The sequence below is a fragment of the Lissotriton helveticus genome, chromosome 3_2 (genome assembly GCF_964261635.1).
Source record: "Lissotriton helveticus chromosome 3_2, aLisHel1.1, whole genome shotgun sequence".
NCBI lineage: Eukaryota > Metazoa > Chordata > Amphibia > Caudata > Salamandridae > Lissotriton > Lissotriton helveticus.
In genome coordinates this window covers 29,186,439-29,199,523 of record NC_136062.1, presented here as the reverse complement: position 1 = coordinate 29,199,523, position 13,085 = coordinate 29,186,439, and the positions used below count along the sequence as shown (strand labels likewise).

The following is a 13,085-nucleotide window of genomic DNA, read 5'->3' as shown; positions in this document are numbered from 1 at the left end:
ACCACAGAACATCAGTATGTAGGAACTTAATCACCATACCACATCAGTACCTATGGTTCCACATCCAGAATAGCTCATAGTGTCTTACTTGCTGTCCTAACCTTTCCAGAGAAACAAGTAAATTGGCACCCAGAAGACAACACTATAGACCACAGGTACTCATAGTACGGCCCGCGGGACGTCAGCTGCCCGGCAAGCCTTCCTTGGCGGCCCGCGGACCTTCCAGACATGGTACCTGAGTTTAAAAAAAAAAATGTAATTGTGTCAGCAAACACCCGGACTCGGAGAGACTCTGCGCTGTGGGGGCCGGGGGATTCCAGTGATAAGTGGAGATGCAGGGGCGCTAAGAGGTGAAATGCAATAAAGCCTCATTAATATGTAAATGGTCTTTTAAAGACCTGTGAAGTGCTCGGGTGCGGCTGTGTGCGTGTGTGCGCTGGGAAGCTGTCACGGCCCGCCCCAGACCCTATGCATCAGTATCGTACCAGGGTAGGCATTATTGCTCCGGTCTGGTTTCCTTTGCCACTGCTGCTTGGGCCATCTGCCTAGTATTCCCGTTGGGCATATTGTTAATATGGACTCAGCCCTAGGCTGTGCTAGTCTTATTTGCGCCATTACATCTCATTCCAGATCTCTAAATAACACACACGGTGTGGCTCACGTGTGCATATACATTCTTAAGCTGACGTCCTACCCATTTCAAGTTTTGAAATAGTTTTTTATCTTGCATCTCAAGAAGTGTTGTAGTTATTTTATTGTTTAGGAGTCATTAGCTAAGATATTTACAGAGTTAGGCACGAGGGAGATTTCCTGACTGGAGAGTAGCTCAAGTGTCTCATCACCTCTCTGAGGATAAATGCAGGCACTGGGTGAGGCATGTCACAGGGTGGGGTCCATACGCCCAAACTCCTCTCGATACCCCTCTGTTCTACACATCTCTTCCCAACACTGGATCTTAGGAGAGTGCATTGGTTCTAGATCAGCCACACATCGCCAAAGCAAATGTGACCAGGCCACAGAATAACCCCAATTGCCAGCTAAATATGCAAGTTACCAGAAAAAAACAGAATGTCTCCGAAATGTTTACTTATCGAATTTTACAAGTTGCCCTCACGGGATGTTAACTGAAAGGCAGCATATGCAGCATATCCTTGATCACTTGCACAAGCTTTCACAGGCCAGTCTTCATTTAAAAGGCCCACTGGTGGTTTTCATGCTTTTTTTCACACCGGGTGTTCAGTTTGTGGCAGCAGGCATCCACTGGCACAGCCACACCTTTAACATGGTTTTAACAAAGTATGAATGGACAAGGACAGATGCATCCTTCTGGAACAAACAATGCCCAGTACAGGCAGGGAGACAGGGAGGGAGACAGAGGGAGGGAGAGGGAGGGAGGGAGACAGAGGTTGACAGAGGGTGACCGAGAGAGAGAGACAGAGAGAGGCAGTCAGGGGGAGACAGAGGTAGGGAGACAGAGGGAGGTAGGGAGACAGAGGGAGGTAGGGAGACAGAGGGAGGGAGACAGAGGGAGGGAGACAGAGGGAGGGAGACAGAGGGAGGGAGACAGAGGGAGGGAGACAAAGAGAGACAGAGAGAGGGAGGCAGAGAGGGAGGGAGGGAGACAGAGGGAGGGAGACAGAGGGAGGGAGACAGAGGGAGGGAGGGAGGGAGGGAGACAGAGGGAGGGAGACAGAGGGAGCAGGGCGACAGAGGGAGGAGGGGACGACAGAGGAAGACAGACAGAGGGAGGAGGGCAACAGAGGGAGACACAGAGGGAGGAGGGCGACAGAGGGAGGAGGGCGACAGAGGGAGGAGGACGACAGTGAAGAGAGACAGCGGGACGGAGACCGAGGGAGACAGAGCGACGGAGACCGAGAGAAAGAGAGAGGGAGACAGAGAGAAAGAGGGAGACAGAGAGAAAGAGGGAGACAGAGAGAGAGGGAGACAGAGAGAGAGGGAGACAGAGAGAGGGAGACAGAGAGAGACAGAGAGAGACAGAGAGAGAGAGAGGGAGACAGAGAGAGATAGAGGGAGACAGAGAGAGGGAGACAGGGAGATAGAGGGAGACAGAGAGAGGGAGACAGGGAGAGAGAGGGAGACAGAGAGAGAGAGAGAGAGACAGAGAGAGAGAGAGAGAGAGAGAGAGAGAGAGAGAGAGAGAGAGAGAGGAGACAGGGAGACAGAGAGAGAGGGAGACAGAGAGGGAGACGGGGGAGGAGGGAGACGGGGAGGAGGGTGACAGAGGGAGGAGGGCGACAGAGGGAGGAGGGCGACAGTGAAGAGAGACAGCGGGACGGAGACCGAGGGAGACAGAGGGATAGAGACAGAGAGAGAGAGGGAGACAGAGAGAGAGAGAGGTAGACCGAGAGAGAGAGAGAGGGAGACAGAGAGGGAGACAGAGAGAGAGAGGGAGACAGAGAGAGAGAGGGAGACAGAGAGAGAGGGAAACAGAGAGAAGGAGACAGACAGAGGGACAGAGGGAGACAGAGACAGAGGGAGACAGAGACAGAGGGAGAGAGGGAGACGGAGAGGGAGACAGAGACAGAGGGAGAGAGGGAGACAGAGACAGAGGGAGAGAGGGAGACAGAGAGGGAGACGGGGGTGGAGGGAGACGGGGAGGAGGGCGACAGAGGGTGGGCGACGGAGGGTGGGAGAGGGAGTGAGAGAGGGAGAGAGGAAAACAGAGAGAGAGAGAGGGAGAGAGAGAGGGGGAGGGAGAGAGAGAGAGTGAGAGTGAGAGAGAGAGAGGTGTGTATGCCGGGTCTGGTGACTCAGTGGACGAAGGCGTCTGCTGGAGGGAGCTGTGTTCAACCTCATGGTCAAATTGTTTTTGTTGCTTTAGCCCCGCCCCTCCTCCTCTGACCCCGCCCACATCGGTGCAGCCCTCAGCCACAAACCACACTGTAAATGTGGCCCCCGAGAGAAACTTTGTGAGTACCCATGCTCTAGACCCTCTTAGGGATCGCAGTACCTTGCCATCACCTTTCATTCTCTCACTTATACGAACCCACAATAAACAGCGAAGAGACCCGAAGAAAGCTTACAATATATTTTTCTAACTTCTATTTGTTAAAAACATATGCGCAATCCATCAGTACAGACAATAGATAATAAGCAAAATCTTTTGTACAATTACAAGAGTGAGATATATACTTTTTCACATATCAATTCACTTCGTGGGTGCATTGCCCAGGTCATCCAAGTGTCCCTCCTCCCCTTTAGTCCCTCCTCCCCGCCCTCCATCATTTCGGGCTCTGTATGTTTCCCATGAGTTCCAGATTTTATCCCATTTCTTAGGGCAGTCCCTGCTTTTGTATACTGTATTCTCTGCCTGACAGTACCAATCCAGGTCCTTTTTCCAGTCAGTCAGCCTTGGTGCATTTTTGCCCCACATAGTCTTGCTGTGTTTCTTTTCGCTATCACTGCTAAAACAGGAGCCAAGTCTTAGTGTGTGTGGGCCATATATCCTCCCCGAGAATCCAAGCAGATGCCACCTTGCGTCCTGTTGTACCTGCAAGCCTGCTACCTCAGACATTACTCCAATTATTCTGGACCAGAATCGTTGAATTTTCGGGCAAGCCCAGATGATATGAAATAGTGTATCCATTTTCCCACAACCACGGTCGCATAGGCCCGTGTCACATCTACCCAGCTTGTATTAGAGCGTGTGCTCTATGTAACATTCTGATCTGGATTAGTGTGGACCTCGCGCGTATTGCCACCTCCCTTGGGCATTCGATCGCCTCTTGCCAGTCATCATCCTCCAGTAGTACCACATCAGCATACCATGCCTCTCTGAGCGAGCCAAGGGGATCAGGAAGATTGTTCATTATTTTCCGTCATGTAAGGGAGATTGCCTTATCTACCATAGGATCCAACAATAGTTGGTTCTCTAGTGGGGAATACTCAAGCAAGATCTCCCCCTTTGGCACATGACAATGCCCAGCATGCCTCAATTGTAGATAACAGAATTGGTCTCCATCCGCCATGTGGTATTCACTCTGAAGTTCACTAAGGGTCAGCATGGCCCCAGTTCACCATATGTCCCCAAAGCTGTCTATGCCAATTAGACTCCATCTGCAAAAGCCCTAAAGACCTCCCACTTCGTTCAAGGCATCACTTCTCCAGCGCGGGGTTTGTTGGTTCAGTTGTGATTCCCATCCCAGCACCTTTGTGACGGTGTGCCATGCCCGCACCACAGTCTGTCTGTGTGTATAGGTAAAGATTTCACTCGTTTTTTTATATATAAAATTGAAGCGTACCCTCCAACCCCCATTGCACGTCAATCGGCCCGGTAAGCTGGTTCAGAGAGAGGCACAAACACCCATCCATTAATATTGATGAGTTGGACCGCCCTGTAGTAGTTCTGAATATTCGGGACAGCCAAGCGGCCCTCCTAGACCCCAGCTGCAACGTGTGCAGCGTAATACGCGGAGTACCGCCTTCCGACAATAGGTTGCGCTGCTCTCCTTCAATAGTCCGGAAGAATTTCTCCGGTATCTCATAAGGGGTATTTTGCAATACGTATAGTAGCCTAGAGAGGGCCATCTTTTTGAATAACACGGCCCTACCCATGAGGTATATTGGCAATTTGCTGCAGTGTGAGATATCCTCACGCAGTCTCGCTAGTTGCGCCTGTATGTTTAGATTCAGGAAGTTCGCCTCCGATTTGGTGATCCAGATACCAAGATATTTGAATTGGTCCCATTGTATCAGAGCCCTGCATTCCAAGGTGAGCTGAGTGACCTCACCAGTCAAACTAAAAAGGAGCGACTTGTTCCAGTTGATTTGATATCCTGAGTAACTACCAAAGAGGCGGAGTATGTTGATGATTTTATGGATCGTCTTCCAATCTCAATACCTCTGATTAATGGGTCCCTCCAGACCCACGCAGCCAGTGGTTCCAACATCATTGCAAAAATCATGGGTGCTAGGGGGACACCCCTGGCGTGTACCCTTATGCAGTTTGAAGGGTCTCGAGACCAATCCAAATATCCAAACTCGTGCCAGTGGCTCATGATATAGTAGACGGATCCAGGTTCGGAATTTCGGGACAAAGCCCAGTCGAGTCAGGACCTCTGTTAGGTAGCGCCATTCAATACTGTTGAACACCGGGGGTTCCACCCTTTTTGTCGCCACCTCCTGCATAATGCTTTAAAGGAGCGGGAGGTTTAGTCTGGTGCTTCTTTGGGAAATAAAGCCTGTTTGATCCGGGTGGATTATTGAGGAGAGAATGGGGTTGAAACTAGTGGATAGTACTTTTGTGAGGACCTTTGTTTTGAAATTAAGTAAAGAGATGGGCCTGTAAGAGCCACATTGTTGCAGTTGCTTGTCTTTCTTTGGGATTATTTATTTATTTAGAGTTTTGTATAGCGCGAACATGACCCAGTTGGGTATCAGAGCGCTTTACATATGGTTGCGGCAGACATAAGAAAACAGGTAGTGGAGAGAGATCAAGGAAACAGTGGGAAAAAATACAAAAGGTGCAGGGTAAAATTAAAGCGGACATAGGAAGCAGGTTGGGTGAGAACAAAAAAATAGGGCAATTTATAACAAGAGCAAACCAGATAATATGGGCGGCGACAGAGGGTCGCAACGAGTGATAATGTGTACAGTAAGCTAGAGGCAGGAGGAGCATAGCATCTAGTTCAAGGCATTGTTCATTAGTAAAGTTTTAACTTCCCTTTTGAAGGCAAGTGTAGAGGGGATCAGTATTGTTTCCACTGGAAGGGAGTTCCAGATTCTAGGGGCGACGTCAAAAAATGAGGGCTTGTAGGTTTTAAGCTTATTCAATTTTTTTGGCTTGAGCAGCAGTGGGCCGGTGCTTCTTGTGGACCTGGAGCCCCCGGATAGTTCCAGTTTGTTTGTCAGGTAGAGAGGGGTGTTGAAATGTAGTGCTCTATGGATGATCACAATCTTGGCCATTCTAAGGTCCTCTGATAGACTCCCCTCTTGCAGCGCAGTATTGAACATGTCCAACATAGGCTGTGCCAGTACTGACGCTACACATTTAAATAACTCCCCTTGCAGTCCATTCAGACCGCTGGCTTTCCCGGACTGTAAATATCGTTTAGCACATTCTACCTCTGCTTTTATCAGGTCTTGTTTAATAGCGTCTGTCATCCTGTGGGAAGGTTAGTAAAGAAAGGTCTCTGAGCAGTTCTGTACACTCCTCACCCGTCCTAGTCTTTGCCAATTGATATAGGGTCTCATAATATGTCGCAAATACATCTGCTATTTCTGTGCCTGAATTTCTCACTAGGGGTGGGCGGAATTTGCGTAATCGCGTTACGCAAATCTCTGCGAAACGGTAAAAAATCTCCACGAACACGCAGAAATTCCGCGAACATGCATAATTGCTTGTTCGCGATGCTTTTTTCCTGTTCGCACTTGCTGTTTGCGTGCTCGGGGGGAAATATCTCATGAACACGCATTTTGATAACGCGAACAAGCAATAAAATTCGTAAAGTCGCGGTACGCAAAATTTTGGGCAATTTTGCGTTCTCCGTGGAACGCAAAATTGCCCAAATTCCGTGAGCGGAACGGAATTTACCGCCCAGGCCTATTTCTCACCCTACCCTTTGTGTTCTGAGTCTCTGCCACCCAGTTCCGTTCCCGATCTCTCATTTCCAGCCACGCAATGAGCTTGTTTGCCTTGTCATCCAGGTCGTATATCAGCCTCTGTGTAGCCACAGCATGTTTACGTGCTGCTTCTTCCTCCAGATCCCTCAGCTCCTTTTGTTTGAGGTGTATCTTATACCTCACTTCAAGTCTAGCTTCCCATTGCATAGTGGTGCTCTCTCTAAGGCCTCGAGGTCTCATTCTAGTTTCTCACCCACCACTCTCCTCTCCTTCCTCTGACCACCCAGCTCTGCTTGTACAAAGCCTCTGGCCACTGCTTTATACACCTCCCAAAAAGTTCTGCCCAAGGCAAGCGAACCTGTGTTTTCGCCAAAGTACAGCTGAGTTTGTTCTCTAAACTTTTCTTGAGCGCCTTTTTCTTTAAAGTACCAAGAGGCCAGGCGACAGCTTACAATATTTATTGAAACTATCATGCTCTATTTTTGTAATAACTGGGCTGCGATTAAAAGACGTATACCAGTCAAAAATGTGATTATCATAATCAACAGACTGTACACAGTAAAATCCCCTCATTATAGAAACACAGTCCATGTGATATTTATTAAATCACAAGCATTTATTGAATGAGCTATCTGGTGTTGTCATAATTCATCTATTATAGATCATGTTTTGTCCGTTGATGTATTTTGAATATTTTCCACTGTGACTTTCTCTTTTGTACCACTACCTCTCCTTACAGTGTCTTTTAATTTCTTCGTGTTTGCACATTCTGAGAGTAATCAAATACTTGTTGGAAACCATTATTTTCGTGTTTCGAAAGTGTTATTGGTTTATAGCATTGTACAAAAAAGGAGCTCTCCTAACAATAATTGATGACAAACCATTAGTTGACATTTACCTTCTCTGCAGGGGGCTCAGGCCTGACATAGATTTTTTTATTTTGTATTTATTTGTTCTAAGTGTGCTGGAGAAGTCACGCACAGAAGACAAATGGTTGATGGCAAGGTGGCAGGGACAAGAGGGTAATAAATCCCTCTAGCTCTGGTGTAAAGTGAGGGGGGAGCAGGCACCTGTGATCTCTTCGCTATTATGCAAAACAAGGGGGCATAAAGAAACTCAGGACAACATTGTAGATGGCTGAAAGAACCCCTATGCAAAGCAAGTGGGTGACCTAAAACTATGGTAGTTGTGGTTCCCCGTTGAACATGTATTATCCTCTCGGATAGAGCATAAGGCAGGTCGAACCCAACCTGTATGTGGCCAGGACCAGTGAAGGAAGAGGGTATATCCTATCCTTGAGCAGGGCTGAAAATAGCAATAGAAAGGAGCTAGGCAAACACAATCTTCCCTGGCAACCAGGCAGCACAAGGGGAGGATTTTATTAAACCCCAGCACTCTGTTAAGGCAGTGGTGTGTTTGACCGCCAGGCCAGAGGACAGAGGCGAAGGCCCTTTTCTGTTTTTGAACATGTCCTTGTCTGTAAGGCAGGCTGGAGAGAGATCTACGTATGTAGGTAGGGCAAAGGCCCACCCATCCACTTAAGCATAATTTAGAACTGCTTATCCAATTGCGCTGAGCCTTTGATGTTACTCTGAATGTTTGTGATTTATCTGAAGGCTTTATTTATCTTCACGTTTGTAATTTTACCGTTCTGAAAACACCATCCCACAGCATGTGAAAGATATTTCCCTTGGCAGTTTGAATACAATTCACCTCTCAGAGCACTTTCAGGTCGAACCACACCTGCTTCCTGATTTTCCTTACAGTCCTGGCCCAAATAGACCTCTGCACTTGTCCTGGTAGTAATCTACTTGGGAAGGGCTCCTGTGGCCCATGGCTCTGGCATGGCATGTGCTGATCATGCAGCGGACACACTACCTTTGATTTGAGGACCCCCCTAAAAATTGTGATGTTCACTTATTGATAAAACCAAATTTAATGGCCATTGAATGATTTGTCACTATATTTATGTTGTTTTGCCATTGCCTCGTCATATGACCATGTCATTGGTGTAGCAGTCTGCGTTTAAAGAGGGGGACAGCTTCTTTTTGTATATTTTGGCTTCCATTGCAATGCATGGCTCCATTCAGTCCAATAAAGGTGCATTTATCTGCTTTATGCGACCAGCATTAAATTTTATTTAAATATGTTGCTCTGGTAGCCAAGTTTGCCGTTGTCACATAAAAGATCAGTTCACAGAACAGGTAATGTTGCGCTTGCTTCTGCTTTGATATCATCACAGCACCACAGTGCCTGTGTCCCGTTCTAGCCCCTATCTCAGATTTTCTCCTGTATCCTGCATGGACGCCACCTAGGCAGACTACCGGATGACCTACACTGACGTGTCCTCCTTGGCCATGCCATGCCCTATATATGGGTATTTAATCCAGAAAGGGTGTCTGGGCAGGGCTCCTGAGCCTGGCACGTCTCACTCCCAGAAGCGTAGCCTTTTAGTTTTTTTGGTGTCCTTCCTGTATACAGCCTGCCTGTCACTCCTTTCCTTCGTCCTACTTCAGGGTTAATGTTCATCCATCCTGCCCTGTCCTCTGACCCATGTAGACAGCATAGGTGAAGGATGGGGCGGATGGTTGCACTACTGTTGCCATGCTGTATCTTCAGACAGGAAAGCGTGCACTTCTATTATGTTCCCGATGAACCTTGAAATGTGCTGTTGTACGGCACAAACAGACCTGGCTACCATCAAAGTATAATTTCTGTTGGCATATGGCAACAATAGGATTTTGTAGTGTTCCCCTTTTCAACAATCGTCCTTGGTGCTTTTTATTATGAATTGTAGTTAGGACTTGCTTTCTGCTATTTTGTTGGCAGAACTTGTCAGCACCTGGTACGTCACTTATGGGGGTTACCACTTGCAGTCCATGACCCATGGCCTGTGGCTCTCTGTGCTCTCAGTTGTTGGCCTTCCCATCCATTGAGGCATGCACCCATACCTCCAGCTGCCCATCCAGGCTCTCGCTCTCCCATTATTCCCTACAAGACCTCAGTCACTCATTCACGCGCATTTTCATCCACTTCTGCAATAAATCATCTACTCACTTATTTGCCCTCTAATTAATACACCCACATAACCACGTACTCAAACTCGCTAATCAGTGGGAAAACAAAACTTCACTTGGTTGAAAAACGACCTCTTGGCTTTCAGTGCTTATTGGTAGTTGTTAACGATATTACCGAGGCATTTGAAAGAAAACCAATAAATACCAGAATTGAGAGTTACTGAACTGTAGATAAAAAAAAATTCACATGAATAGACTGATTGTCGTGTCATTTTCATTTCAAAGTGGACCTTCATTAATGTGTTTGAATTAATTTGCAATGCGTAGTTATGGTTTTATGGCCAACAGCACAAACAGCCAGGAACATTTTTTGATGCAGTTCTTCAGGCTGCATGCAACCTTTACTGGCTCTAAAATAGAGATTTATTGTGTCTAATATTAATGTCATTAGAAGCATTCTGTTTGTTTTATTTTGGCACTGAGCTTGTCTTTGATTAATGCGATATTTCTTTTTTTTTAATCTTTAGAGTCACCTGCTTCAATAAAACTGCAGAAGTCCGACTTCTCTTCTTGGCTGCGGCTTGCCTTGCCTTGGCTATAGTGTGGGTAGTGTTCCGAAATGAAGATAGGTATGTTTGCCCCCAGCTGACCAGTGTGTGTACATGGAATCATTCCATAATGTTAATCCTGTTGTGGGGCATGTGCCTTTAATGATGGGCTAGAAGTGCAATGAGTCATTGGCTTCTTGGGCCAATTCCTATCAATCCTTGAGGTTTTGTGGTAAGCTACTTCAAACGATTGTGTCCAAATATTTTGTTTGTTTCACCCCACGGAAATGCTGCAAACGAATGTCATAACATGGAGCTGTGTATGCGGCTGAGTCGACGATGCTCTCTCTCACACACCCCGATGGGCGTAGGTCTGGCGAATTGGTATGATGCAAAATGTTGGAGCCCCCTTCAGAATGTGTAGAGGGCCCCCGGAGACTCCCACATATTACAGATATCCATTGTCCTATGGCTGACCGGGAGCACTTGAAGGGGCCCTCACCTGCATTGCAGTGGCCTTTATTCGAACTCTAGTCTGGCTAATTGAGTTACATTGGTAGGCATGCTCTAGGATGTCTTGTGACACGCTGCAGGATAGATAAACCCTGTCTGTAGGGCTAACCAATCAAATTACAAACATCCTTAATCACACGATGAATCTATTCTAGTATTATCATATAAAAACTTTCAAAAGTTTACCAATGAGTGTGCAGAGGTAAAGCCAAAACACAATTTCTGTAATCCGCTAGAATCCTGCCGCGCTGGCATCGGCCGGAGGCTGGCACAGAGGCTCAATGCAGTAGGTCAGCAGAACTGTACAGAATAGTGTCACACATCAACGGCAACCTAATTTAACGTGTTCGTCTAGCTGCTTTAGATTACGTGATCCGTCTACTTGGGCAGTTTGACACGGCCGATATATAACCAGAGAATCCCCTCGTTAAGGGATTAATGAAGTAAAGAAACAAATTCCCGAGTTTGCCTCTGGTGCCGCGGCTGCGTCCCTCTGTGGTCGCCCCTCCCCCACGCCTGCGGTGGACTCTGACGTCAGTCGTCAGCAGCGCGCGCAGGCGGATTCCTGTTTTTACAAGCGCCAGGCCGCCAGCTGCACTCACAGTAACGGACCCGCCTTGACGCATGCATCCGGCTCGAGTTGTTCAAATATATAATCTTAAGTGATCTTCCGGACTGGACGAAGTCATCCTTTCTCTCAGCCTTCGAGTGGTGTAACCGGTCCGATCAGTTAGCGTTACGAGGGCACGTTTACACAACACAGCCTCTGCTTCTGCTCAGTTTAGACCCCCTTTACGCTGTACGTCTGCGCCATGGCTAAGTCACGTGAGGCTGCCACGCTGCTTGTGATGCTAGAGATGGGCTGGCTTCGGGTCTTCAGGACATACCATAATCTGAGTGAAAATCCTGAATTCAGAAGTTGATTGCACCCACATAGGGGATAAATCCAAAAAAAAGATGGGGGTGGGGACTAACCTAGTTAGGCAGTATGCAAGTGACATCATGACGGGAGCCATCGCACATAGCAAAACAGGAATTGACCTCATTGGAAGTGGCATCACAGGCCATGATTTTACATGAAGTGGCGTCACAAGAAGTGACACATTTTAAGACCTCACATATATGTTTATCAGGTCTCTCATGAGACTTCTGAGCGCATTCTTTAAAAAAAAATAGAGTTTTATATAGCGCAAACTAGACCCAAAGATATCTGGGATCTGAGCTCTTTTTTTTTTTTTTTTTTTGCAGAGTTTTATATAGCGCGAACTAGAACCGAACCGAATCAGTTATCAGAGCGCTTTACATAGCACCAGTTACGTTACATGAGGACAGACTTTCATTTTAGGCACGGGGAGATTAAGTGATTTCCCAGAATCACAGGGGGTTTTTGGCGTCGTTACCGAGACTCAAACCAAGTTTCCGAGGTCGAGCGCTTTAGCCGTTAGGCCAACCCCTCTCCCCCTTTACATGAGCACCAGTTTCGTTACACAAGGGCGCATTCATTTTAGTTAGGCACGGGGAGATTAAGTGAAATGCCCAGAATCACAGGATGTTGAGCGTTGTTGCCAAGACACTAACCCCGATCTCCAGCTTCGAGGTCGACCGTTCTAGCCATAAGGCTACATCCTCTATTACTAGTATACATACAAACCCTCCTGATTTAGGCAGAAGTCTCACACTTTTGTAACCTACATATAAAACAATGTTGCCTATAATCAGCGTAAAGCTTTTTTTACCATAGGATTGAACAAACTGACTTCGATGCCAGCCTACTCAACCAGAAAACAGAAATGGGCCTTGACTCAAAAACAGTCCGGCTAAGTCAAAATAGTCTAAAGAAGAATACGTGCGCCAGGACAGATACTTGTTGAAAACCAAACACTTTCTATTGACCCTTATGAATGAAACATAAACGTCTGCTTAATCATTTGCATCATTTAATGATGTAGCTCGCCTTTTTTTCTTTTTTTGTAAATTTTTGAAAGAAATATTCTTTGTGCAAAAATAACCTTATAGGACAAACTCCTAATTATATATACAAATATATACACAATGTACAAAACATTTACAATTAAACAAATTGCACTTACATCACATACATACCTCTTTCAAACTTCAAACATACACACTATGCAATAGTCCCTAGGTACACCATAATCAAGTCAACAATTACACATCAGGAATGAAACCGATTGTCATAAAACATTTAAAGTAATTTTTCAATGTATGACTGAATTAAACTAAAGAACTAATGATGACTCGTCAGTTCGTGTAACCTGGGACAAGGTCGACGCGTTTCAAACCCTCAAACTGGTGGGGTTCTCATCAGGACCAATAAGACACTTAAGTCATCTCAGCAACCGCTTTCGTATGTGGTGGAACTGTCTTTAAATCCCTATTATTGTTGGACGGGAGTTAAAGTAGC

General features: G+C 46.6%; 1 protein-coding gene and 1 long non-coding RNA gene across 3 annotated transcripts in view; one reads left to right on the top strand and one right to left on the bottom strand.

Annotated features, from left to right (window-relative positions):
* The window catches only part of LOC144826438 (uncharacterized), a 665,527-nt gene that overhangs the window by 30,477 nt on the left and 621,965 nt on the right, over positions 1–13,085 (bottom strand). The window lies entirely within an intron of this gene.
* Positions 1–13,085, top strand: part of SPPL2A (signal peptide peptidase like 2A) — a 346,877-nt gene that overhangs the window by 186,832 nt on the left and 146,960 nt on the right. For both annotated transcript variants that reach the window (XM_078684763.1, XM_078684764.1), the window contains exon 8: positions 10,127–10,228. In XM_078684763.1, the coding sequence (XP_078540889.1) occupies positions 10,127–10,228 (102 nt within the window). The remainder of the gene's footprint in view (positions 1–10,126; positions 10,229–13,085) is intronic.